General features: G+C 44.5%; 1 protein-coding gene across 1 annotated transcript in view; it reads right to left on the reverse strand.

Annotated features, from left to right (window-relative positions):
* Positions 1-23,590, reverse strand: part of DCBLD1 (discoidin, CUB and LCCL domain containing 1) — a 66,135-nt gene that overhangs the window by 31,166 nt on the left and 11,379 nt on the right. Inside the window, exon 2 of the mRNA XM_080937543.1 lies at positions 12,079-12,291. Coding sequence (XP_080793669.1) covers positions 12,079-12,291 — 213 coding nt within the window. The remainder of the gene's footprint in view (positions 1-12,078; positions 12,292-23,590) is intronic.

A 23,590-nucleotide genomic window follows, 5' to 3' on the forward strand; every position in this document is an offset into this window, starting at 1 on the left:
AGAAGTTTGGAGGGGGTTAGACAGGCTGAGAAGAGCCAGGATGCTAGCAAGCTCTCAGAAAGGTCTAAGAGGTTCTTGTGGTTCTGAGGGAGCCAGCAGGAGCTTTGGCATGCTAATCACTTTGTTCCTTCTGCCACTGAAAGGAAAATGGCTTAGTTGGTAGATGGCTTCACAAGTTCCCCCAAAATGCTCACTTTTGTCTAACTGCCAGAATTTTCAGGAAGATAGAGTTTCCTCTGGACCTGACAGAAACTGTTTTCCATTAGTTAAAAGGGAAGAGCTATTCAACAGGAGCTAGTAAGAAACCCTGGATGTTCAAGCAAAGTTTGTTTGCAGTCAGACTCCTTTGAGAATCTATGTGTTACTGAGGACTAGGGGCCTTGAGTGGGTTAGGCAAGTGCTCTGCCACTGGGCTATATCTCTAATCCTCCTTTGTGGTATGCAAGTGTGCTTTCTCCTTCAGGGCGCCCAGATGCAGATTCACACCAGGCTGGAAGGATGAAGAGGGAGGGGGGTGGTTGGAGAGATGGCTCAGTGGTTAAGAGCACTGACTGCTCTCCCAGAGGTCCTGAGTTCAAATCCATCTGTAATGAGATCTGATGCCTTCTTCTGGTGTGTCTGAAGACAGTGACAGTGTACTTATATGTAATAAATAAATCTTAAAAAAAAAAAGAATGAAGCAGGTTGGGGTGGGGGCATGCAGGGGTATGAAGCAGGTTGGGGTGGGGGCATGCAGGGGTATGAAGCAGGTTGGGGTGGGGGCATGCAGGGGTATAAAGCAGGTTGGGGTGGGGGCATGCAGGGGTATGAAGCAGGTTGGGGTGGGGGCATGCAGGGGTATGAAGCAGGTTGGGGTGGGGGCATGCAGGGGTATGAAGCAGGTTGGGGTGGGGGCATGCAGGGGTATAAAGCAGGTTGGGGTGGGGGCATGCAGGGGTATGAAGCAGGTTGGGGTGGGGGCATGCAGGGGTATGAAGCAGGTTGGGGTGGGGGCATGCAGGGGTATGAAGCAGGTTGGGGTGGGGGCATGCAGGGGTATGAAGCAGGTTGGGGTGGGGGCATGCAGGGGTATGAAGCAGGTTGGGGTGGGGGCATGCAGGGGTATGAAGCAGGTTGGGGTGGGGGCATGCAGGGGTGAGGTCCTGATCTGCAGGATCCCAGTCCAGCTGGGAGTGCCAGGGAGGAGAGGGGCCTTCTCCAAGAATGTTGAATGAAATAAATGATCTCTCTTAGATGATCTTAGTTTGTGCACATACCTTTATTTGGGGTGAGCTTGTATGTATTCACTTTATCGGGGTGGACAAAGGCTATATATGACCTTGGAGAATGGGAAGGAGTTTGCAGAGTGGATGAAACCATTGACTGGGGTTTAAAGTGTTGGTGTGGAGAAGCATCCTAGGAATCCCAGGTACTCGCTGGGCATGTTCTTATTCACAAAGAAGTTTAGCTTGAACTTGAACTTATAGATCCACCAAGGGCTACTTGACCTTCCCCAGGAAGAGGGTGTGGGGGCTCAGGCACCCCAGACAAGGTCAGAGAAGGGGAACCTTGCAGGTAAACTGCATCCTCCATTTTGCACTGAGTTCCGAGGAGCAATCTGGACCCGATAGAGTGTGACCTTAATTATCAGGGTTTCCGCACAATCTTTTTTACCTTTTCACATATTTCTTTTATGACTAGGACATTAGCTTGCTCAGTCTGGCTGTGAACTCACTAGGTAACCCTCGTAAAATTCTCCTGTCTCAGACCTCAAGCAGCTAGGCTGACAGGCATGCACCACCAAGCTTGGTGAGACAGTATCATTTACTATGGAAACATTTCTCCCATCCACAACTGTTCAAGTGGTAGAATTGTATGCCATATATTTTGGCTAGTGGCTGGCCACGTTTCTTGCTGTGGCCTCATAAAACAAGATTATGAAGTGAGGCGCTCACACTTGCAATGATCCTGATAACCCCTTGTTGAGCTGGTGAAGTGGCTCGTGCCTGTGATCCTAGCCCTGGGACGCTTCGGCTGAAAAACGCCACGGGCTTGAAGCCAACCCAAGTTACATGTGAATTCCAAGCTAGCCTGGGCAAGACCATGCCTCAAAACAAACAAGCAACAAAAACAAAAATAAAACAAACTTCTTATCCTGCTCATGGTATAGACAGACACACTCAATACATATAGTTATGAATACTTTTATAACACTTGGTAGTAGGTGACTGTTACCTGTCTGGCCATGTACTTACTTTACTGTTTCTTCTAGGCTCCACCCCAGTTACCTGGCAACAGCTAGGTATGCCTGACTCACTAAAAGGGGCTGCTGCAAACTTTCTCTCTCACTCTCTTGCTCTCTTACTGGCTTCCCCCTCTGTTCCTCCTCCTCCTCCTCCTCCTCTTCCTCCTCTTCCTCCTCCCCCCCCCCTCCTCCTCCTCTCTCTCTCTCTCATACTCCCTCAACTCCCCTCCCCATGCCCTGAATAAACTCTATTCTACACTGTCTTCCTTCTGTGGCTGGTACCTCAGGGGGAAGGGATGCCTTAGCATGGACCAGCAGAGGCATACCTTTCCCCTACACCATACCGCGCCTCCACCAAACACATCCCTGGCTTCTTTTTCGTTTTTATAAAACACAATGCTATATCTACTATACTATAAACACAGTACTATATCTACTTTAGAGTTTACTGTGTGTGTGTTTGTGTGTGCATGTGCGAGTGTGTATATGTGCAAGTGTGTGTGTGTGAGTGTAACCTCATACAGTTTAAGTTGATCTTGAATTCAGTATGTGGCCAAGGATGTCCTTGGAATACTGATTCTACTTCTTCATCCCAGCCTCTCTCATATTATAGACTAAAAACCTCAGCTAAAATAAGTTAAGACATTCCTCCCTTAAACAAAACCCCTCAAAAGAAGCCATGTTGAAGCCAAGCAGGGTGACACAGCACCTGTAATCTCAGGACTTGGGAGATAGAGGCAGGAAGATAAGAAGTTCAAGGCTACCTTCAGCTATGAGCAATTTTTAAACTTACTACATGAGAGCCTATCTCAGAAAACAAAACATAACAAATGGAAGTCATGTTGAATGATTGGCTTGTACCATTTTGGCTTGAATAAGTACATTCAATGTTCACCAAATACAACTGCTCAGTGATTTCCCAGTGGAAGAAAAAAAAATGTCACATCCATTTTCAATTAAAGGGTTCCTAGGGCTGGAGAAATGGCTCAGTGGTTAAGAGCAGTGACTGCTCTTCCAGAAGTCCTGAGTTCAAATCCCTGTAACCACATGGTGGCTCACAACCATCTGTAATGAGATCTGATGCCCTCTTCTGATGTGTCTGAAGACAGTTACAGTGTACTTACATATAATAAATAAATAAATCTTAAAGGGGGGGGGTCCCTGAAGTTCATTAGAATCACAGAGAAGCAGGAAACCCTCTTAGCTCTAGGTGGCCTCCATCTCAGAATTCTGAGTTAGAAATAAAGGGAAGTCTGATCCAGGACCTAACTAACCCAAGGACAGAAAAGAGGGCAGTCCCAAGCCCCAGAATATTTATTAGAGAAGGTTTTGCAATCTAAATCAAGGTGGAGAAACTTGGGAAGGGAGACAGCTCTGTACAAAAGGGCTTGAAGATCTTAACTCTCTCTGGGAAAAGAGGGCAGGAATTGTCCGTCATTTGGGGGCTTCCTCATATTTATTTCATGTGTTTGAGTGTTTTACCTGCATGTACGTATGTACATGACTGTACACAGTGTGTGCCTGGTGAATGCACAGGGATTATAAGATTGATGGTTGTGAGCCTTGTGCATGCTGGAAACCAATCCCAGGTCTTCTTCGAGAGCAGTAAGTGCTCTTAATTGCTGAGCCATCTGTTGGGAACAGCCACATTCCAGAGCCAGGTGCACCCCATCTGCCTTCAGTGATTCAGGGTCCTCAAACACCACCAAATTTGACACATTTCTACTGGCATCAATGAGTCAAATTGTGTACCCCTTATAACACTCCAGCCACCACAGCCCGTCCTCCATCCCTTGTTCCACTCAGAGACAGCCCTTTCCCTCACTCCCCAGTAAATCTCCTACATGCAGGGTCTGCGTCATAGTATGATCTTCATGTCATTCCTAGGCTTACCCATAGCCTCAGAGACCTTAATATCATCTCTCCAGCCCCTCAGTCAGGGACTTCAAAAAGCACTGTCTCATGGTGAACCCACTCAGACATTTTGGCTGTCCTGTGTTGGCGTCCCTTCTGTTGGAACAGTTCAACAAATGCTTTACTTCTGCACATCTTTTAAATTCATCCTCATTACCGAGTGGGGGGAGGGTCTGGTTTCTCACATCCAAGCATGGCCCACCTCTTAAGTGTCGCTTGCCACATAATTCTGACCACACTGGCTATGCTCTTGTCTCAGGCAGTGTTCTTCGATTGGCAAACCTGTTTCCATTTCAAAGTCAGGCTGAGCCCTGCATCTCTAAAGTTAGGGCACACCCTTTCTAAGGCTGGCTGGCTCTTGGCCAGCAGTGTTCTGCATGTCACAGCACTGAAAGCTGACATCTAAGTCCTTCGTTGGTACTACCTGCTTCCTCCCTTCTCCCTCCATCTCTCTTTCTCTCTGAGCCTGGGTCTCAAGTAGCACAGTCTGGCCTAGAACTTACTATGTAGCTATGGAAGCTCTAAAACTTCCAGCCTCCACATCCCCAGTGCAAGTACAGATGTTGCCAGCCAGCTCCCCCACACCCAGCCCAGGAATGCTAAGCAAGCATTCTAACAACCAAAACCTTCCCTGCCTTGGTAACCTCTACCCTTATCTGTGTGTCGAGTTCCATCTGTTGCTTCAGTCAAAAATCTCCAAGTGACTGAGACAAGACATTAATTAAGTAGGCAGAAAAATCGGGGAAGAAATCATTTTTACTTCCCGTAGGTAATTGGCAGTCCTGACTTACTTGATACATTGTAGCATCTGTCGGCTGCCTTGAAACCAAGTCCTCACAGACCTCACTCACAGCAGGAGCTTCCTATAGTTAGTGCATCCCCTGTCTGCGACATCTGCAGCTGGAAAGGAAACCCTTTATTTCTGTGCATGGATTAAAACCGAGCTGAGCCACCAACTGCCTCCGGGCCAACCTGGAATCCGTGCTTTGGCTCACAGCAGCTCACAGCTCTTCACAGACTGTCCCATCCCTGCGTCCCAAGGCCATCAGTGCAGAATTAGAAACAGTCCCAGGTCGTTTCTGGTGGGCATGTGGTTTTGATTTTAGAGCTAAATGACTAAGTCACTAGCTATCTTATGGGTGAAAGCCCCGCCCCCCCATAGCCAGTGTTGGGATTCTGTAAACCCCACCCCTCAGTTACTTAGCAACAGCCAGGTATACCCCACCTCTCAATTACCCAGCAGTGGCCAGGTATGCTCCACTCCAGTGACGTGACACTATAAAAGGAGCTGCTTGACCCCTCTCTCTCTTGGCCTCTCTTGCCCTTGTGCTCTTGCAGCCTTGCTCTCCCCTTTCCCTTCCCCCCTCTCTCCCACCTGCTCATGGCCAGCCTCTACTCCTCTACTTCTCTCTCTCTCTCTCTCTCTCTCTCTCTCTCTCTCTCTCTCTCTCTCTCTCTCTCTGCCTCTACCACCCTCTTAACTCTCCCATGACCTGAATAAACTCTATTCCGTACTATACCGTTGTGTGACTGGTCCCTCAGGGAAGGGATTCCCAACATGGGCCCCCCCATAGGCATCTCCCTTGCCCTCAGGCCTCGCCGCACCTCCATGGGCCATATGCCCCCCAGTCTCTTCATCCTTCCCCTAACAGCCAGTGCCAATAGAAAAAAAAAAACCTGCACAGGCACCAAATCAAAACCTACCTCCTTTGAGGCTTGTCACAAATTAAAAGGAACAAGAGAATTGCCTCCTCAAACCCCACATTAGCCACGCAGAGCCCCTTCTGAACTACATATATAATTTTCAGGACAGATAAGAACATGCCTGGTGGGACTCAGTGGCCTTCCCTGGGCACACAGTCAGCTGCCAGGAAAGTGGTACCCGGCACAGTGCAGCTTTGTGCTGAAGGGTTCGCTGACGAGACAATCACCAGAAACACTGAAGCTGCACTTAGATTTCGGTTCATTTCTCATTTTGGTTTTCAGTGCAGTCAAATGGCAGCGTTTGTCTGGGCTCTCGATTTGCAGCAAGTTCATTGTACAAAATTAGAGAATTTTCAGAGCCATTTTCTTTGAAAAAGGAGAATTAGCATGAAAAAGAGACAGTCAGGGGTTGGGCCATTAAAACCATAGTCACAGAACACTGTAAGTGGTGCCCCTGGTGAAATTTTGGTCTCTGGTTCTCTGACAAAAATGAGTTAACTCGTGACAAAAGAGCCAGACAGATTCCTAGACAAAGGTGCAGCTTCCCTTGAGGTTCAGGGACACAAGAGAGAAGACTTGTCACCGCAGATCAGCACGGCACCCTACGGAGCCATCCTTTACAAAGGGTGGCAATAGAATTTGTGTTCCTAGGGAAGTAGCATTTCCTCCAGGGAGGCTATGGTTATGTTAATGAACACCTACCCAAGGGGATGTTTAGGCAAATCCAGCCTTTTATATGCTGGAAACTCCTTTCAAGGTTCTGGATTTTTAACTTCCAAAAGCTTAAGAATTTTACTATTTACTCCCCTGGGTCTGAGAGGAAAGAACTTTTTGTAAAACAGTGGCTTCTGGATTTTTGTTTTCTCTTTTTAGAATTAAAAACAAAAATCAAGAATCATAACGACAAGATGCTATTGCAGCAGCTAAATACCTACCTGCGATCTGGGAAACTTAAAACTCTTACGTGTAAAAAAAAAAAAAAATCACAGTTCCTACTTTTTTCATCTGTCCTGTCTTTAGTGTGGTATAAACATGAACAATTAGTGTAAAAGTATTTGTAAGTCATTGACAATGGTTACAAATATCTGTTGGGGAGGCGATACAGGAAATGGAGATCCATCTTTGAACTTCCTGATTTCCTGCGGCTCAAAGCACAGAGCAAAACAAGAATCTTCTGACTACTGTTTCCTTCCACCGCAGACCACCCATGCTTCTCGGGGCAAGCTCTGTGACTCATTTGTCAAGCAACCTCAGTTTGGTCCCAGGATGTCTTCATGGAGAGTCCTGTTGAGGTGCAGTTTCCTCCAGCAAGAGACACACATGAGTCATAAGGTGGTGGTGTAACACACAAGGCAAGAGCTCAGATGGCCTTTCTCACACTGTATTGGGATGGTATGGTGCTTAATTAAGAGCACACTTCTAGAGTCAAATGGTCACTTGAATCCTAAGTGTTAGGAAAGAGATGAAGAGAGTGTGTGTGGGGGGCGGATATGGCCCATGGAGGTTCGTCGAGGCATGGGGGCAAGGGGGAAGCCTCTGGGGGACCCATGTTGGGAATCCCTCCGGAGGGACCAACCACAGGACGGTATAGTACAGAATAGAGTTTATTCAGATCATGGGGCGGAGTTAAGAGAGATGGGCAGAGAGGAGTAGAGAAGCAGAGGCCAGCCTTGAGCATGTGGAGAGAGAGTGGGGAAGGGAATGGGGAGAGGGGCAAGGTGGGGAGCCAAGGACGGAGAGCAAAGAGCAGGGACACAAGAGAGAGAGAGGAGGGGGCAAGCACCCCCTTTTATAGTGTCAGGTAATTGGGGCGGAGCATACCTGGCTGTTGCCAGGTAACTGTGGGGTGGGGTTTACAGAATCCCAACACTAAGTGTTTAGGCCAACTTTAAGCAAGTTCCTTGGCCTCCTTGAGCTTCCTTATGCACAGTGGTTAGTAACAGAATCCATGTTATAGAGTTATTCAGCATAGAGCATCGAGGACAAGCAGGTTCTGAGTCCCATACACATACAGCTAGGTGTTGGGTCCCAGTCATCTTTTTACGCAGGCAGATAAGTTTCCCAAAACCTCCCCTCTTCTTTGTTGCCCCTTCCCTGTGATCCTAATAATCAGTCCTGTCAGTTGAAGGCTGGACTCTTATCTCTTTCTGCCTTGTCTTTTTACACTGCCTCAGATATCTAACAAGATGCATTTAAGGGGAAAAAAAAACAAAGGTTTAGGGCTAGGGGTGGGGTTTGGAGATAAGGCTGCATAGACTGGAGGGTAAAAAGCCTGAATTCCATACTACCAAGTTTCTGCAGATGCTAGAACACAGTGACTGATTTTTACATTTTAAAGTAGGGTTTCTCTGTGTATTGCTGGCTGTCCGGGAACTCAGTCTGTAGACCAGGCTGGCCTGGAACTCAAAAATCTACCTGCCTCTGCCTCCCAAGTGTTGTTGGCATTAAAGGTGTGTGCCACCATGTTCTGCACAAAGCATGGTGCCTAGAAGTAGGGGGCGCCTAGACACCCCTTGGGAGTGAGAAAAGGCAGTCTGAGATGTGAGAAAGCAGGAGCTGGTTTGGAGGTCTTGCCCCCCACACCCACCTGCAACGAGGCAAGGGCCATGGGAGAGGGGAGCTCTGGCTTGTCCCAACAGATTGTCCTCAGCTTGGCAGAGGCAGGCTTCATAGCAGCTGATGAAAGAGACAGCCCACGGTTCTAAACAGTTTATTGGTTGTTCTTGGCGGAAAATGGATGCATAATGTACCATACCCAGTTCTTGTGGTGGACCTGAGATTAAATACCTTTTGTAGGAAGAACTGTCTGGGAAGGGAAGTTTATTGGCTAAGCCCTACAGGCCTCTAGGAACCTCTTCAGTATGGAGTAATCTGTCCTCAGCCTGTGTGACCATAGGTCACATTTCTTTTAGGAAGAGATGGACGTGTTCCAGGTCAGGAATCTAATAGGGAGCAGGGAGTCAGTCACCTAAGCCTCAGGTGTGTGCCCACCAAGTCTCCAGGTCTCAAACCTTACCAAACCTCCTGGCATGGTTTTAGATCCCACAGTGATCAAGGTATGTTAAGTTGTCATGTGTGAAGAAACAAGAAGAATAATTAGATACCCTAAAGGGGAAGATCAAACTTGCCCCAAGGAACTCGATGCTTTAATCAGCAGGAAGTAGTCTAAGGGTGTCTCCTCCCCTTTCCAACTCCTGACTTTATTCAGGGATCTCCTTCCTTTCCGTTCTCTTACCTAGTGTTAAAGCGTTGAAAGGGTAGGAGAAAAAGTGTATATCTGTGTACCATGTGCACACCTGATGCCTGAAAAGGCCAAAAGAAAGGGGTCAGTTCTCCTGGAACTAGAGTTACAGATGGTTGTGAACCGCCCAGTGGGATCTGGGAACTGAACCCATGTCCTCTGGAAGAACAATCAGTGCTCTTAACTGAGACATCTCTCCAGCACCACACTTTGGAGATTTTAGAGAGACTTTGAACTTTTACAGAGACTTTGGTTATTTTTTTTTTTTTTAAGATTCAACTTTTAAAGAATTTAAAATTTTAAAGACTGTGGGGCTTTTAAACATTGAAATGTTTTATATTCTTAGGAACAAATGGGAAAGGAAAATTTATAACTAGACAGTAATGTGTTTGTGTGTCAGGGCTAAAGGAGGACAGTTGGTTTGGTTTTTTTTTTTTTTTTTTTTTTTGGTCAACTTGCCGGCAATGATTTGAATATGCTTATCCCATGGGAAATGACACTATTAGGAGGTGAGGCTTTGTTGGAGTAGGTGTGGCCTTGTTGGAGTGGGTGTGGTCTTTTTTGGAGTGGGTGTGGCCTTGCTGGAATAGTGGCTTTGTTAGAGAAACTGAATCACTGTTGGGTGTGCTCTGAAGCTCTCTGCCCAGTGCAAATGAGATCCTCCTCCTGTAGAATTCTCATTCCCTTCAGTGCCATGCCTGCCTGGACACTGCTGTGCTTCCTGCCATGATAATGAACCTCAGAACCTGCAAGCCGGCCCCGATTAAATGTCGTCCTTTATAAGAGATGCCTTGGTCACGGTGTCTCTTCACAGCAATGAAACCCTAACTATGACACTGACAGAAGCTATAATCATTTGAGGAGAACCACGATTGAGAAAATGCCTCCACAAAACAGGTGTGTAGGAAAGTTTGGGGGAATTTTCCTTGGTTAATGATTGATGTAGGAGGCCTCAGCCTACTGTGGGTGGTACCACCCTTGCTGTATGGTCCTGGGCTATATAAAATAGCATGGAGAATATAAAATATAAAAAAGTCATGGAGAGCAAGCATTCCTTCCTGGCTTCTCTGCTTCAGTTCCTGCCTTGAATTCCTGCCCTGACTTCCCTGGGTGAGGAAATGTGACCCAAGAGTTAAAAGCAGAAATAAACCTTTTTCTCCCTAAGTTTGCATTTGGTTAGGGTGTTTTATCACAATAATAGAAACCCAAATGAAGACAAACACCTCACAGATGACTGAACTGGAGGATCAGCTATAGTCCTAACATACAACAAACACTACCCCATCTTGTCTGCATAGGCCTTTTAACAGCAACAGTCTCCAGTGTGCATCTGTACAATTCCTATAAGATGAAAGGAGTTTATTCACACTTATTGACAGTTCATCTTGTTGCAAAGAACATAGTTTGTCCCTCCCCACTCTGTGCACGCACGTGTGTGTGTGTGTGTGTGTGTGTGTGTGTGTGTGTGTGTTGCATTCCTGAGTGTAAGAGGTGGAGAGTTGGAGCTGGAGAGATGGCTCAGAGGTTAAGAGCACTGACTGCTCTTTCAGAGGCCCTGAGTTCAAATCACAGCAACCACATGGTGGCTCACAGCCATCTGTAATGAGATCTGATGCCCTCTTCTGGTGTGTCTGAAGACAGATACTGTGTACTTATATAGAATAAATAAACAAATCTTTTAAAAAAGAGAGAGAAAGAGATAAAGAGGTGGAGGGTTTAGAAGTCAGGGGCTGAGTTGAGATGTCCTTTCTTGCTCACTTTTACAGCTTCCTTTGCGACAGGGCCTGAACCTGACGTTCATTGAGTTATAATGGGTGACCATCAAGTTCCCCAGGACCCACTGTCTCTACCATGTTGGGGTTATAGGCACTTGCTTCCATGCCTCCTTTTAGATGGATTCTGGGTTCCAAACTCAGGCCTACAAATCGCTTGGGCAGCAATTACTTTACCTACCAGGTTACCTCCCAAACCCCTTAAAGAATGTTAAAAATGCCCCAAGTACGACTCAAGCAGTGAACCATCAAAAGTTAACTACCCACTAATGAAACCTGTCCAGCTTGAGCACATTCACAATAGCTAATGTGAGCACATCCCAAGAATGTGGACTCTTGGCATAGCTGGCCAATACTCATGCCAGAAAATGTTACTCCTTTTTAAAACATTAACCCTACATTCACAATACCAATAACTCATAACGTCCTTTACCAATGAATGGGTTGTAATTAGTTGGTTAGTGAAAAGTACTGAACCGTTTGACCTCAGAGAAGCCAGCTGTTTCTTTAGTTAACCATCAACATTAACCACCAAAGATGATTATCTCAGGCATAACCAGAGTACCACAGCACAAGAAACTGAATTTCACAAGTTGTTTAGAAAAACTCCCTTTATGCGGCTGTCGGTTCCGAAAACTGACTTCGGTCTTAGCTGACAGCTCATTCCTTCCCTTCCTCTGTGTCTCTGCTCACATGTTTCCGTAGTGGAAGGGCCCATCTGACCACCCCACTGACATTAGCATAAGACTGGCTCCTCCTGCTATAGGATTCCTTCTTTTTCATTCTCACAGCCCGTTATGTTATAGATGCAGTTGGCTTTTTCCCAGGGGCAATCTCCATGAAAGAAGTTTCCTTTGTTCACGGAATATAACCCATTTCTTCACAGAATGTATAAATCACAGTCACTACACTCTAAGTACAGGCCAAATGTGTTTGATTTAGCCAAACGCCACATCTCTGATTCAGTTCCCAGCACAAGGGAGAAATTTAAGCGAGTCTTTTGAGACACACGGCGTAGACACATACCTCCTTTATTCTTTCAACTTTCCAAGCAAGTGCATCCGCGCATCTACGTTACCCTGCATGCAAGTTACCCTGAGAGTTTACACAAATCAAAGTTCTCTTACTGTCCTGCCAGTGTGTTGCTAGCCCAACACACTGCCTGCCTTCCCCCATCTCAGTTCTGCCACACTTACAGATAGATCCACACACTCCTTCCTTACCATACTGATCTGTCGAACTGCTGAAGAGGAGAAAGTCGGAAGCGCAGGTCTTGGACTCAATGTTCAAATCTCCCAACCTCAGAATGAGTCTCTTCCCCTTTGGGACGGTGATGATCTTTTCACACACAGTGTAATTGGGATAAGTCCCTGGATAATTCTTAGACGTCATTGTGCCACTGTCCTGAGAGGTCACTATGTGTCCACAGCCGTCACCTGGGAAAGAAGAGAGAACACAAGATTGTAATTGGTTCCTACCAAGAGCAAGACTGTTCTACAGTCTTGAGTGTTTTATCTTGCTTTATTTTGTTTTCCGGAGAAAAGGAAGGGCTATACCACAAAGCCTGAACATGAATAATGCACTGTATTTCATTTTAAGATGTTCCTTCCATCTTTGGTGCTCTGTTTCATCTAAGGAACTTGTTGGGTCTCATACTCTGGGTTAGACATAGAACTTAAAAAACACACAATTTGTTTTCCTGGTTGTCTACCCTGGTCAAAAGATCCTGCCCTTTTGCCACACATTTGACGAGCCACTCTGAAGCCAATAAATAATAATTTACAACTTACTTCACAACGATGCTGATGAGAGAAAGATGTTCCTGATAGACTTTATACTAATACACACAAGGCGCAAGTCTCTTAGCTGAACAACCATCCCGCATTTATATCCCAATTACTGTGGCAGTCATGGAGCCAAAAGATCGCTCACAGACTCAGGCAATCAGAAAACATCAAGGTTTTACTACGTGTGGTGTTCTAGACATGCTAGTCATGGTTAACTACTGGGGAACCACACAAAACCAGCAAGGGCTACTTCATGGAACTTGAGTATTTGATAACTGTAATTCTGGGTGATTCATGCTGTATCAGGAAGACTAAACACAATGTCAAAGGAGCGTGAAGGAGAAAGGCAATGCATTTCCACGAATTTTATAAGTAACTTGCTGAAACAAGAAGTTAAGATTATTTTGAATAGTGAACTTTTGAATAGTGAAGTGAAAACACGTGTTTTCTAGGGCCCAAGACTACAGGTGACCTGAACTGGTATTTTATAGGATGAATGAGGTGCTTCACTAATGCTATGCATATTAAGGAAACTATTAGTCAAGTTTCCTGACTTAATGGAGCCTAAGGATGATCTAGGATCCCCTCTTTTGCCTCCTGCTGGTGTGGAACTAAGACTGAGAGCCACCCAAGAAGACAGGGACCACGCTCTGATTTAAAAGCAAAACTCATGTTCAAATCAGTGGAAACTTGACGGCCATGATGAGCTAGCTCCACCTGCTCGGCTCTTCCCGTTTGGTATAAAGGGAATATGGGGATTGATTCCAGGTTTTGACCCCCACCCCCCACTTCATCAATGAACCAACTGATTGGACCAGCTGATGTAACCAGATGCCTGACACTAGTATCTAAGGGCTTATGGACCAAGCCAGCTGCACCGTGAATAGACTGCATCCGGAGTTGGGGAGCTCAAGAGGAAACGCATTTTAAGAGTGCTGCATAACTCCAGTGCCTGTCTCAGAAGCTTACTGAGAAGGCTGGGAACAGGCTGGTTTCAGTGGAATAACACAAGAATCCACACCACAGGGGAACGTTAGAGTGTGCAGAAGAAAGAGAAGAAAGAAGGAGGAGGAGGAGACAATAACCACTATTGAACCCGGAGGTCTAGGAAGGTAAGCTGGAGACTAATAGAGAGCTACAGAACTTTCTGAGTATGGGGTTCAAGAAAGCATGTGATTAACCAGGTGGGGTAACACACACCATTAATCTAGCATTTGGGGAACAGGGCCATGAATTCAAGGCCAACTTGGGCTATACAGGGAATTCAAAAGCAGTGTGGGCTGTAGATTATGATTCTGTCTCAAAACACAAAACCCAATAAAGAACAGCTTCCAGACAATGATGAGCATCCTAGCTGGATGCTTTGGGGACTCACAGTGGGCAGGAGTTTGAGGAGAGCTGAGAATGTGTGTGGGAGGCTGAGGCAGCCAGGACCACAACATAGCAGTTTGGTGGTCAACTTTGAAGCCATTGCTAAGTTATCTGGGCTCTTGTGCAGCTGTAAATATAAAACTAAAAATTACACTGGAGAGGTGTATTATACAAAGGTACATGGTAAATCGTGTTTTGATTGAACATTTGAACTATTTGCCTGCTTTCAAAGGTTTTACTTTATAACAAAATTTATTATTTTTATTTTTTATATAACAAAATGTATAATCTTTCTAGAAAACTAAAAACTATGTCAATCACATTATTTTATATGTATTTGTATATTCTCACAGGGCTAGAGAAATGATTACAGTTCCCTTAAAGGGGGGTCAAGCATTCTAGTCCCCACTTCCCAAGATCCCTGTTATTCATTTTTACTCTTTAACCTTACCTTTGTGTAGGTTGATTTTGAGCACCCAGAAAAGTTAGCCCTCGGGTAACAAGGGTAGGAACAAACAATCAGATATATCGAACGACTCACTGTACACTCAACTAAACCTCTCAGCTACCAAGAGGCAGCCTAGCCAACCATTTGAATGCCCTCGCTTTTCATTCTGTACAATTCTTCTTTAAGAGACAGAAAAATGTTTAAAGATAACACAGGGTGGATAGGAAGGCTCTGTGTAAAAGCACTGACTCCCCAAAGTTGACGCATGTATGCATGGAGGGGACACTTCATGCACACAACAGGAATTTCTTAATTAAAAAAAAGGATAAAAATATCATTTTTACAGACATCTACTGACTTATGTAGGGCTGAAATGACATGCAGTCTGAGATTTGCCTTAAATTCTTCACACAAAAGGGGAGCAGTGGGATCAATGAAAAGATGGACATCGTGACTTTGCTGGGAAGCTCCCATATCGCTTGAAGAACCTAAAAGCGCTCAGAGTGACTAGGATGTGGCTCAGTGGCTCAGTGGTTGTCTCAGGCTCTGAGCTCAATCCCCACCACACTTTAACAGAAAATGTAATAAAGCCAACGTTTAAGGAAACCAATAAAACCAAAGTTCTATGATTAAATTTCACAGAAGTGTTGGAGTGATCTCCCAGGAGGAGAGAGAGCTGAAGCACGGCTAGAGTAGAGGTGACAGCCAGAATGAGCTGCCACCTGCCTAACTTCAAAGCTGAGAGGAGCAGGAAAAAGAGGAAGCACTACCGCAGGGCATCTGTCTGCTCTCCAAAAGCACCTGTAAGGAAGTGTTTATCTTTTCCTTCCTTTGAACTGGAACTTAATTGCCAGAGCACAATGACCAAACTAGTACCTTCCCTTTCCCCCAGACAGAAACTGTCTCCCCACTACACAACACTTATCTCATGGTGGTCCCTTGGCTACAGGCCCAGCGGCTGGCTACCAGTCCCAGCTGCTGCTGCACCAGGAAAATGACCAGCTGTCCTCTTAAAACAATGTATAAAATAAACCTGAACGTGGCTAGGAGTTCAAGGCCAGCCACATCTACCTAACAAGTTCAAGTCAAGCTGGGGAAAGAAAGATGCTGGCGATGTGGTGAGAGGGGGGGTTGAAAGCACATATGAGCAAAGAATTAATAAAAAAAATATCTTTTAACAATTTTATGTTGTTCTTCTTCTTGATCATGGCTACTGGATACAAGATGAACCCAAACAAACCATGAAATAAACGAACCAACAGGACTCAGTGCGTAGGGACCATAGCTCCTGAAGCTGCTGATTCCACTGCTGTGCACCTTGTACAAACACAGGGGCACTGCCTGAAGCAAGCATCTTTGCTGCTTATATGCTACCTGGGTTCCACATCAGGTTTCATTACTTCACACAGCAGGATGGTCTACAAGGATCAAACACCCTGCAAGACTTAGACCTGCTGGTGCTGGCCCACAACTGCCACCAAAGCCCATGAAAAGAGCTGGTTACCTATGGCTGGACGAATTATATTCTGGAAAAATAAAATAAAATAAAATAAAAATTACACTTGATGAGAGATGCCTTATACCTTTAATCCCAGCCCTGGGAGGCAGAGATAGCTGGAGCTCTGTGTGAGTTTGGAGCAAGCCTGGTTTCCATATGCATTCCAGCCAGCCAGGGTTATATATAGTGAAACCCTATCTCAAAATAAAAATAAGTAGGTTTTATTTATTTATTTATTTATTTATTTATTTATTTATTTATTTATTTGCAGAGATGTGCTTGGCACAGCACTTTTATGCTGCTCAGAAGACAATTCTCAGGAATGAGCTCTTTCCCTCTACCACGTAGGCTCCAGGAATTAAATTTAGACTGTCAGGCTTGGTGGCAGGCTCCTGTACTTGGCCAAGTTATTTCATTAGACCTCTCAAAGTCATCTGTACAGAGAAGCACTTTATCTCTTTCAACACTTAGAAATATTACTCATTTAAAAAGAGGAGATAGGGCTGGAGAGAGGGCTCAGAGGTTAAGAGCACTGACTGTTCCAGAGGTCCTCAGTTCAAATCCCACAACTACATGGTGGCTCATAACCATCAGTAAAGGGATCCAATGTCCTCTTCTGGTGTGTCTGAAGACAACTATAGTTTACTCATATAAATAAACCTTTTTAAAAAGTAATATAAAAAGACCAAATTCTATTGATTTCTTTGTAACAGTTAAGCACCAAATAGTATAGACAGCAAAATTGTTCCATAAACCAATAAGCTCAAATGTCATTAAAAATTTCATGTCATAGTTAAGAAGGACAGAGGTCTCTTGCATCAAGGAGTTCATAGTCACCAAGAAGATATTAACAAGTAACTTTTCTTTTGAGTCAGAGTTTTACACGTCGTAGACTATCCTTAAACTCACCATAGAACGGAGGATGGTCTTGAACTTATCCCCCTGCCTCTACCTACAACCCAGTGCTGGGATTATAGGCATGCACCCAGTGACTTGCTTATACTGGTTCTGGGATGGAACCCAGGACTTTGTGCATGCTAGGTAAGCCTGTTCCCAACGGAGCTACATCCCAGCATCTCAAGTAATGCTTGAGAGTAAAGCCATAGATGCAGACATACCATCTGCCCTACCTATGGTGGAGAGCAGTGAATACGCCTTTTCATCACCAGCCCTGGTTATTCAGGAGATGGATATGAGGTATTTTCTAAATAAGCCGAATCCGAGATCCTTGTCTACAGAAGATTCCTTTTATTTAGTCTGTTCTAGTTCCTCCCGTAGGAAAGGAAGACAGCAAGGAACATCCTTAAACAGCTCCTTCCCTTTGATAAGATCCAAGTTTCACAAACAGAAAAGCAAATTGGGAGACACCTGTGGATTAGATCTCGGTGGCTAGGGAGACGGCTCAGTCAGTGTGGACCTTGCTGTGTAGCCACAGAGACCTGAGTTCAGGTCCCCAGCAGGAGTGTACACACATAAAATAAAGAAATCATTTAAAAAGGTACTGAAGGGGGGCCTGAGTTCAGGTCCCCAGCAGGAGTGTACACACATAAAATAAAGAAATCATTTAAAAAGGTACTGAAGGGGGGGTCATCTAGATCACTACCTCCAGGCCTCAAGGAACATAGTGAAAGGGTGAGGAACAAATGTAAAAGCTGGATAATGGCAAGGAATTCTGCAAAAGGCTCTTTCTGGGCAGGACATGGCCTTTACAGTCATGAACTCACAGCTGTCCTGCTTGTTTGAATAGGTTTGGCCCCCGTGGATTCATGTGTTTGAACACTTGGCTATTGGGAGTGTCCCTATTATGGGTGTGGCCTTATAGGCTTTGAGGGCTTTGTCCAGAGTAGATAAGAGTCTCCTCCTGGCTGCTTTCTAACCAAGATGTAGATCTCTCAGCACATGCATTTAAAATGAGACAGGGGTGGGGGGTGGGGAAGTGGATTCCAGAGAGTCAGAAGGAGATAAAAGAAGGTAGGTAATGGGAATGAATATAATCAAAGTAAATGTAAAAAAAAAAAAAAAAAAACAAAAAACAAAAACAAAGGAATAAGTAAATAAATACATATCTTTACAAAAGGTGGAATTTGTAAAAATTAGGAAGCATGACCTAGACTTCTAGTTTCCGCATTGTCTTAGTTAGGGTTTTATTGCTGTGAACAGATACTATGACCAAGGCAAGTCTTATAAAGGACAGCATCTATTTGGGGCTGGCTTATAGGTTCAGAGGTTCTGTTCGTTATCATCAAGGCAGGAGCATGGCAGCATCCAGGCAGGCATGGTGCAGGGGGAGCTGAAAGTTCTACATCTTCATCTGAAGGAAGCCAGGAATAGACTGGGCATCCTCAGGAAGCTAGGAGGAGGGTCTCCAAGCCCAGCCCCACAGAGACACACTTCCTCCAACAAGGTCATACCTTCTAATAGTGCCACTCCCTGGGTGGAGCATATGCAAAACATTACATACATGTACATGCACATAAATGTCCATGTATTCATATGCACACGCATAAACATACACTACACATATATGCATAGAAAGCTTTTCATGGATTTGTACTTGTGGAAGACTTATTTGGGTAATGGAGAGTAAATATTGAACAAATACTTTCAGACTGATTCTTTAGTAGTTCCTAGACTAAAAACAGAAGCCTATTTGATTACGACCCATATGGATCTATCACAACCCAGGTAAACACATACACACATGTATATAAACCATACAACAAACATTGTCCAGTTCTTTCAGTGGATGTAACCCACTGTCCTGCTTCTCACTTGATCGATTCCACTTGGCAGCTCACTAAAAGTATACTAGCTTTTGTCTCCCAAACCTGCATTACTGATGAATTCCAACTGGTAATTTGGGAAAGAGCGCTCTGATTTCTGGAAGGCTGAAACCATGTCTAGAGACATGAGTTCATTATGGCTCCATCTGGGCTCTTCTAATATTCACGTTACGACAGGTCTCCTCATGCACAATCCCCCAGGTGTGGGCGTGAGAAAACTCCTTCCAGTGTCTGAGATCAAACAAGCTCTTGATGGCTGCAATCTTTTCAACCACAAAGGCAAGCTTGCAGTCCTTACCACATTCTTTGTCTGCTGGTGAGGCGGCCAGATTCCCAAGGTATCACTAATTCTGCCGTGAGCCAGACTCTTAGAAGCCTTGCTGTTGTCCAACTGTGCTCAGGTAGGCTTTATGTACTGCCAGGAGAAATGGAGAAACAAGACTGGCAGGAACCAAAGCGCTTCTCAACCTATTGTTGTTACCCATCAGAGGGGGTCAACCGACCCTCTCTCACAGGTTGCCTAAGACCATTGGAAAACACAGACTGTTCCATTTAAAACAGTAACAAAGTTACAGTTATGAAGTAGCAATCATTTTATGGCTGGGGATCACCACATTAAAGGTTGCAGCATGAGGAAGGTTGAGAATCAGTGGTTTAGCAGGTGAAGGTGCGGAGACAAAAGGCTGATTCCCCAGAACTCAGGTCAAAATGGAAGGACAAGACTCTGCAAAGCCACATGCCGGTGGATGGCAGGACACACCCCTTTCTGCAATCACAAACTTAAAATCCTTTAAAAAAAGAAAAGAAAAGAAAAGAAAAGAAATGGAAGAACAAAGACAGAAATGCTTAAGCGGTCGTGTAAAAATAAAAAAGTAAAACAAAAACATCACAGTTCTCTGCTAGGAAAGTGACAGAGCGAGTTCTTCTGAACGGTTTGCTAAGTCTCTCCAATTTTATCTTACTGTGGAAGAAACCAATGCTAATGCTCTGATACAGTCACAATAGCTTTGCTTCAGCAGCTTAAACACGTTTGAATAAACGAATTCATCCATTAAGCGTCCTCTTCAGGGTCATTTCCCAACAGTGCTTAGTTCCCAGTTCTTTGGAAGTGTCCTACCCTCCTTTCCAGGGTGAACCCAAATCCAATGAGTTCTTGCTTGCAGGAGTGAAAAGATTTGGCCACAACTGGAGACTTCAGGGATATATAGAAAAACCCTGTAGAACCACACACACACACACACACACTACACTACACTACATACACACACACAGATAGAAAATACTTTTTTTTTCATATAATATATTCTGATCACGATTTCCTCTCCCTCCTCTTCTAGTACAACTAGAGAAAATTTCTAACTTCTTTAATTACTTTCACATCCTTGAAAGGGGACAGAGCTCAGGGTTATAGCCCTGCCTGATGGTGAGGGATATGTACACTGCAGTTCTCTCCTTCTCAACCATAGTATGGAGACAGGATGCCACATCACAGGACCACAGGGCTGGGAGGGATGGAACAATAGAAAAGCCCAGCTATGGAAGGCAGAGCCACTGGAACTCAAGGTTATTCTCCTCATAACAAGGGAAGGGCCTGTCTCTAACCAACAAACAAAACAAAGGACAGAGGCCAGAACACAGGACTTCAGCTGGGCCTGGGGCTAGAGAGGTGTGTGAGCAGTTAAAAGCACTCGCTGCTCTTCTGGAGGACCCCAGTTTGGGTCCTGCACCCATATCAGATGGCTCACAAGCAACTCCAGAGCATCTGTCACCTCTTCACACACACACAGGTATCACACACACAGAGACATATACAAATATACGTAAATAGAGACCTTAAAAAATGTAGGACTGGAGAGATGGCTCAGTGGTTAAGAGCACTGACTGCTCTTCCAGAGGTCCTGAGTTCAATTCCCAGCAACCACATGGTGGATCACAACCATCTGTAATGGAATCCATTCTAGTGTGTCTGAAGAGAGCAACGGTGTACCCACATACATAAAATAAGTAAATCTTTAAAATACATTTTCAAGTTAAAACAACAAAATAGCTGGGCATGTCAGATGGCACGTTCTGTAATCCCAGCACTCAGAAGACTAAGGCAGGAGAGTCATTGTTTAGTTCAAGGCCAAACTAGACCCTGCCAATAGAAGAAAACAGCACCATCCCCCAAAAGATTAATATTTACATTTACCTGTCAATTTGTATGTAAGCACATGTGGAAGCCAGAAGACAACTTGTGAGATCTTCTTGTGTACCATGTGGATCACAAGGATTCAAGTTGTCAGGCTTGGTGATAAGCACCTTCTCCCTGAGCCAGTGGGGTTACAGGGCCAGTGTGGAGAAGTGAACTTTTGGTCTCTAAGAGTTCTAAAAATGATACTGAAGTTGAACTATGTGATTTGATATTCAAAATCCAGTATATGTATATGTATGTGCACATATATATGTGTGTGTGTGTGTGTGTGTGTGTTTATATATAATTAGGTGGCTGCTCCAAATGCATTATTCACTTTATGATCTCAACTAAAAAGTCACTCGTTTTCTGTGTATCAATTTTTCTCATCTTTAAATTACTAACCATAAAGGGTGTGGTTAGGGATAAATGAGGCTGTGTGTGCTGAAGGCTTTAAACTGTTGAGAAAGTCAAATTAGAATACATTCCCTGTATTTATCTAATGACTACTTAACGCCAGGTCAGCATATCCTTAAAGTACTAGGATCTCTGGATCTAGAATTTGGGACATTTATACTGAGCCTAACCCCAACCCTAACTGGGCTACACAGCAAGGTCAGACTGTGTCTCAAAACAAACAAAACAAAGTCACGCTGGACGCACGTGGTAATATATGTAACCCCAGCACTGAGATAAACTAGCTTGCAGAATCCCACCTTCTGCTTCACACACACATGCAAAGGCCCTAACCACAAGCAGTGAGGTACTAAAGTGGGAAGCAGCGGCCTGTAGTAGTTCCCAGGGAAAACTCTTCATTGAGCATCTCCTGGGACCAGAATTCTGCAGAACACACTGGTGGTCGCCTGGATGCAGCTCTCACACTGAGCTGTAGAGAGAGATGCCTTCCTTAATGGGACTTCTGGGGTTACAGGACCAGTGTGGAGAAGTAAACTTTTGGTCTCTAAGAGTGCTAAAAATGATAAAAATTGAACTATATGATTTGACATTCAAAAGCAAGACTTTTCCCACTAATGCTACTAAGTTATAACTCTGAAAATATTAACAAAAGGGTTTTTTTTTTTTTTAAGTGCAAGAAGTTTCTTAGTTTTATGGATGAAATTATAAGGAAAAAACTTTTGTATAGCAGGAAAAACCCTCTAGGACAAATACTAAATATTTATTTTTTAATCTTAATGTATACGAATGCTTTGCTTGCATGTATAAACCTGCACCACATGTATTCCTGGGACCTGTGGAGAGGGCATGCGATCTCCTCACACTGGCGTCTGTGAGCAGCTGTGTGGGAGTTGAGACCAGAACTCAGGTTCTCTGTGAGATCACTGATCTTTTCAGCTCCCACAGACAACTGTTTTCTCTACACTGACTGGCCTCTCGGAATAAAAAAGTCAAAGGAAACTGAGAGTTAATTTTACTAATAATACAAGTCACTGATGTACGGTTCAACCCGCTGTTGCTTAAATTGAGGGCTAATTAGGAACTCTTGGCCAGGTGTGCTAAAATGGGCCTGTAACTTAGCATTTCTGAGGCTAAAGGAGGACCACAGGGAGTTCAAGGCCAGCCTGACACCTCAGTGAGATCCTGTTCTCAAAAGCCTGAAAAACAAATGGAGGAGGAGGGGGAGGAAGTGAAAGAGGAGGAGGAAGAAGAGAAGAAGAGGAGGAGGAGGAAGAAGAGAAGAAAAGGAAGAAGAAAGCAGGCAGGCAGCAAACAGGCAAGTGAGGGGTGTGGCTTAGTGGCTTAAGAAGCATAAATGGATCTGGTGGATGGGCGCTCACTCACACAGCCTCAGCTTTTGCTTCAAGAATATCATGATTTCCAGGTCCCAGACTATTTGGTGAGTTCGGGGGAGTGAGTTTTAGAAGATTTCTGGATGCATGAGACCCTACATCCAAAAATAAGTAAATAAATAACTAAATAAGGGGAGGTCTCTAGAATATGCTCCATTTCTCCTTTTTATCATTTATTGTGCCTATAGGTGGAGGTCAAAGAAAAGCTTGTAGAAATGGGTTCTGTCCTTCTACCATGTAAGCCCCAGGTATTTAGTTCAGTTGCTCAGACTTGGGAGAAAGTACTCATGGCTTGGCTCACAGCTCAAGAACGTGCATGCTTTCTAATGTTGATTTCATATTAAATAAGATACCAAAAAGCATTCAAGTGACTTTTTCTGTTGAATTTAGATATCCAAATACTACCAAGTACAGAGCATTCAATCACATGAGAGCCATATTTATTCAAGCCACCACACTCCACTCCCTGACCTTCACAGGCTTGTAGCCACAACATAATGCAAGCTGCGACTAGTCCAACTGCAAAAGTCCCCATAGTGTACCAGTTTCAACAATGTTTAAAAGTCCGAAGTTCAAAGTCTTTTCTGAGATTTGTGCCATCTCCTAACTGTCATCCCCTATCATATGGTGATGATGATAAATCAGATCACATACTTCCAACATATAACACAGCACAGGATATACAAGATTACTGTATCAAAACATAGGGAAGGGATCGTAGTGAGGAAATACTGGACCAAGGCAAGGCCAACAACCAGCTGAGAAAATGCCAAGCTCTGCATTCCCATGTCCTGTGTCCAAAACGTCCTTCAGATCTGCAGTTCTTTTGGCTTTGTTGACTGCAACATGTCTTCCTCTTGGACTGGT

Source organism: Micromys minutus (genome assembly GCF_963924665.1).
Source record: "Micromys minutus genome assembly, chromosome: 25".
NCBI lineage: Eukaryota > Metazoa > Chordata > Mammalia > Rodentia > Muridae > Micromys > Micromys minutus.